Source organism: Medicago truncatula, chromosome 4 (assembly GCF_003473485.1).
Source record: "Medicago truncatula cultivar Jemalong A17 chromosome 4, MtrunA17r5.0-ANR, whole genome shotgun sequence".
In the NCBI taxonomy this organism is placed as follows: Eukaryota; Viridiplantae; Streptophyta; class Magnoliopsida; order Fabales; family Fabaceae; genus Medicago; species Medicago truncatula.
The window spans coordinates 4,644,847-4,649,715 of NC_053045.1; the positions used below are offsets into that span (position 1 = coordinate 4,644,847).

At 31.6% G+C, this 4,869-nt stretch overlaps 1 protein-coding gene across 1 annotated transcript; it reads left to right on the forward strand.

Moving 5' to 3' along the window:
* On the forward strand, positions 1 to 4,309 carry LOC11419201 (laccase-4). The gene is made up of 6 exons (XM_003604571.4): positions 1 to 157; positions 583 to 734; positions 1,321 to 1,565; positions 1,827 to 1,955; positions 2,487 to 3,416; positions 3,844 to 4,309. Exons 1-6 carry the CDS (start codon positions 71 to 73, stop codon positions 3,972 to 3,974), a joined length of 1,674 nt encoding a protein of 557 aa, XP_003604619.1. The 5' UTR covers positions 1 to 70; the 3' UTR covers positions 3,975 to 4,309.
* The last annotated feature ends 560 nt before the right edge of the window (positions 4,310 to 4,869 follow it).

Sequence of the window (4,869 nt, forward strand, 5' to 3'; positions counted from 1 at the left end):
GGTGAATGCAACTTAAGGACCTGAAGTTGCAAAAGAAAATTCAAGAAATTAAAAAGCTAAGATAGTGAAAATGGTTTCTTGGATTCGAGTACTACTTCTTATTTGTTGCATATTTCCAGCGTTGGTCGAGTGCAAAGTTAGGCACTACAAATTTCATGTAAGTAATGGTTAGAGTTTAATGTTAATCATGCATGCATGCATAAAAATAGTTTGCATTACTTCAAAACAAATTAGTTTGCATGTTTTTTTTGGTGGTGTTCGGTGTTCTCGAACCTTGCATATATTTATGCATTGTCCCTATCAACTAAGTTAAGCTTAAATTTCACTATTATATCATTTGTCATAATTAATATTAATTCTCAAAATACTTGCATTAATATACGTATCATCCAAAGATTTTAATTTATCTTGCACCATAACACAATGAGAAAATTTAAAAGTCTAGTCACATATAAGATTTCCCTCTATAATCAGCACCTAAAGTTGGTTAATCACTCAATTTGTTCCAACCACGCATGCACATTCTAAAAATAATTTCTGCATAGAATGAACTAATTTTGGTATAATTAATATTGAGTGCAGGTGGTGGCCAAAAATACAAGTAGATTATGTTCAAGCAAAGCAATTGTCACAGTTAATGGGAAGTTTCCGGGACCCACTCTTTATGCCAGGGAAGATGATACAGTGATAGTCAAAGTTCGTAATCAAGTCAACAACAATATTACCATCCATTGGTTAGACATTCTTATTCATTTAAATTTTTGCTTCAAATTACATTAATCATTGTAACAAAAATAAGAGTAGATAATCAAACTTTTATTTGAGAAAAATATACACGACTTATCTGGTTTTGGTCTCTACGATGCAAAATATTTTAATGAAATATGTTCTAATTGATGTATATTTTTGTACGTGTGACAACACATTTTATTTGGTGTAGTTGAAGTTTTTGTATTTTAGACTTAAATATACATGTAAAATATGTATCAGGTCCATAAAAATAATTCTTTTATGGATTAAATATCAATAAAAATTATTCTAAAGAGAACTAATATTTTAGTTTTTGAATGACCAAATTAATACTTTTTTTGAAAGAAAATTAACAATTTTTATCTTTTAGTAGTTTGAACCTTTAATTACTCTAAAAATAGATAATTGACCGTTGACCATATAGCAAAAGTTTTTTTTTTTGAAGGGGCCATATAGCAAAAAGATGATTACCTCTAATCTAATCAATGGATATAGTTTTGAATTAATTCATATCTAAAAAAAAAGAAAAAAATTCATATCTAATTTGAGTCATTATTATCATATTGGCAGGCATGGTATTAGGCAATTGAGAACAGGTTGGGCTGATGGACCTGCATATATCACACAATGTCCAATTCAACCTGGACATAGTTATACATACAATTTCACCATTACTGGTCAAAGAGGAACACTTCTTTGGCATGCACATGTTAATTGGCTAAGATCAACTGTCCATGGTGCCATTGTTATTTTACCAAAGAAAGGTGTTCCTTATCCTTTCCCAAAGCCAGATGATGAATTGGTTTTGGTATTAGGTAACTCCAAACACAAAAAACCTTTTATTAATTAGTTCAATTTTGATACATTATTCATCAATGTAAAAACATTACACTATCAACACATTACGATCAATCATATTTGTGTTGAATGATCTGACGATTATGATTGATTACCGGTATAACAAGATATTTACATTAGAGTTATATATGAATTAAATGTTTTGTTTGTCTGTCTTTCAATAACATTAATTGGAATTCTAATAAATGTTTATGATGGTGATAATTGAAAAATTATAGGAGAGTGGTGGAAATCTGATACTGAAGCTGTTATCAATGAAGCTCTAAAATCAGGATTGGCACCAAATGTTTCAGATGCTCATACCATAAATGGTCTTCCTGGGACAGTGGCCAATTGTTCTACACAAGGTATTTTCTTCATTTCAATTATTCATATACTCCATAAATATTATGAAGGGTTACATTTTTCTTAGATCCCTATACATAATTGAAAAAGGTATGGTTTATCTAAAAAATTATTTGCTTTTAGTCTTACTGCCTGTTTGGAGTGGCGTTTGATAAAGCAAAGACACATCTGAACACTTTTTAATGTAAATTTGCTGTGATTTTAAGAAGCTGAGGATTGGAGCTTCTGAGTTAAAGTAGTTTTTTGTAATGAAGCACGGATACGGACACTGACACGTCGATACAACTAATAATTTGAAAAATCACATAATTCAGTGTAATTACAAATGTCAGTGTCGTGTCGGTGTCAAACACGACACCGGACACGCCTAATCCGAGGAGTGTCCGTGCTTCATATTTTTGTCGTGATTTCAAGTAAAATGTGATTTGCAATCGTCCATCCAAACAAGCACTTAATAAACAGAAAATTTTAGGTTCAAATCTCAATTGAATATAATCTAAAGCTTTTTGGTTTTTTCTTGGTAATACATGCAGATGTTTACAAACTACCTGTGGAGAGTGGCAAAACCTATCTACTAAGAATCATCAATGCTGCACTCAATGAAGAACTTTTCTTCAAAATAGCTGGCCACAAACTCACAGTAGTAGAAGTTGATGCAACATACACAAAACCATTCCAAATTGAAACAATTGTGATAGCACCTGGTCAAACAACAAATGTACTATTAAAAGCAAACCAAAAATCTGGCAAATATTTAGTAGCAGCTTCACCTTTCATGGATGCACCTGTTGCTGTAGACAATTTAACAGCCACAGCTACATTACATTATTCAGGAACTACTCTTACAAACACCCCTACATTTCTAACTACACCTCCACCTACAAATGCTACACAAATTGCTAATAACTTTTTAAACTCACTTAAAGGACTTAATTCCAAGAAATACCCAGTTAATGTTCCTTTAAAAATTGATCATTCACTTTTTTTTACTGTTGGATTAGGGGTTAATCCTTGTCCTTCATGTAAAGCTGGAAATGGTAGTAGAGTTGTAGCTGCTATTAATAATGTTACATTTGTTATGCCAACTACAGCTTTACTACAAGCACATTATTTCAACATTAAGAATGTTTTTACTGCAGATTTTCCACCAAATCCACCTCATATTTATAATTTCACTGGTGCTGGACCTAAAAACTTGAACACTACAAGTGGTACAAAGTTATATAAGTTATCATTTAATGATACTGTTCAGCTTGTTATGCAAGATACTGGAATCATTGCACCTGAGAGTCATCCTGTTCATCTTCATGGTTTCAATTTCTTTGTTGTTGGTAGAGGAGTTGGAAATTATGATAGTAAAAATGATTCAAAGAAGTTTAACCTTGTTGATCCTGTTGAAAGGAACACTGTTGGTGTACCAGCTGGTGGTTGGGTTGCCATTAGATTCAGAGCTGATAATCCAGGTAAAAATACTTATTTTATTCGATTTGATATAAAGTAATGTTTTAAAAATTAGATAAAGCCGATCAATTCAACGGGTTGAACCATGAATCAGCCATTTGGTCGGGTGATTTGATCTCGATTATATTGAGGTCTGATTGAATTAGATTGAACTAAATTTAAACCAAATTGAACCGCTCTTTTATTTAATCAATTTTATTTTGTACATTATTTATTTATTTATTTGTTGAACCGATTGCACCAATTAAATAATGATCACGAGGTTTTACCAGTTCAACCTTTGGTACAATTTTTAAAACAATGATTAATAAATTAAAAAAGATCAATGAATTTTTCTTTGACATTTTTTAAGGTTGAACTAAAAAAAATCCTAGTACTTAAACCTTTTAAGAGGGTTTAATAATTCTTTCAATGCCTTGTATTATATAGGAGTTTGGTTCATGCATTGCCATTTGGAGGTGCATACAACATGGGGTCTAAAGATGGCCTTTTTGGTGGACAATGGCAAAGGTCCTAAACAATCAGTGATAGCTCCACCTAAAGATCTTCCAAAATGTTGATATTCCTCACATCAAATCAAATGTTCATACAATTCACAAAGGGTAGTAGGCCTTCCAAATTCACAAAAGTAGGTGTGGAGGGATACAGAGGAGCCAGGCAAAAATAAAAGAGAGTGAAGGGGAAAAAAGGTTATTTAATAAGTGAATACTACCATAAATTGTTTTTTGATTGAGCAAAAGGGAGAATTTGTTCCAGCATATTTAATAAATGGAGTATGTACATTTTGATTTTCATCACACAATTTTAAGAGATTGTGCATATGTATTATTGGAACCAACAAGTGTACACTTTTGACTTTGGTGTTTGGTTTAATACAAAAGGGTTATCTACTTCATTATGTTATTGATTAGTTTAGCTAAATATGGTATTCAATTTTTCGTTTTGTGAGGAAATATTCACAATTGTTGAGAGGAAAAATATACACCCTTTAATCACTATCATAAGATAAAAAGGAGTTTTTATATTTATTTAATAAATGATGTATTTAGTCTATAATAATTAGATAAATCATTAACCTAAAAAATTGTTTTTTATTTATAATAATAATCAAAAGGTGTTTGTAATTATTGTTTGAAAATGAAATGTGAATTGTAAAAAGTAAATCAATGGCTCGAAACCTCACTCCCACCTCCTGCAAAAAAATAAAAATTTAGAATTAAGTCAAGAATAATGTTTTTTTGTACACCATTTTCTCCATAGCCCTATTATTATACACCCCTATATGACATTTGCTTTTATATTTTTTTACTAATCCTCTCTCTCCACGATACCCTCCATTCTCCCCCTTAGGCTCCATCCACACCGACCACTACCTCCATCATCAAACCACCACTACCATCATCCATCTCCATCATCGGCAATCACCACCATCATCCTTCTCCATCGTTGGCCTAC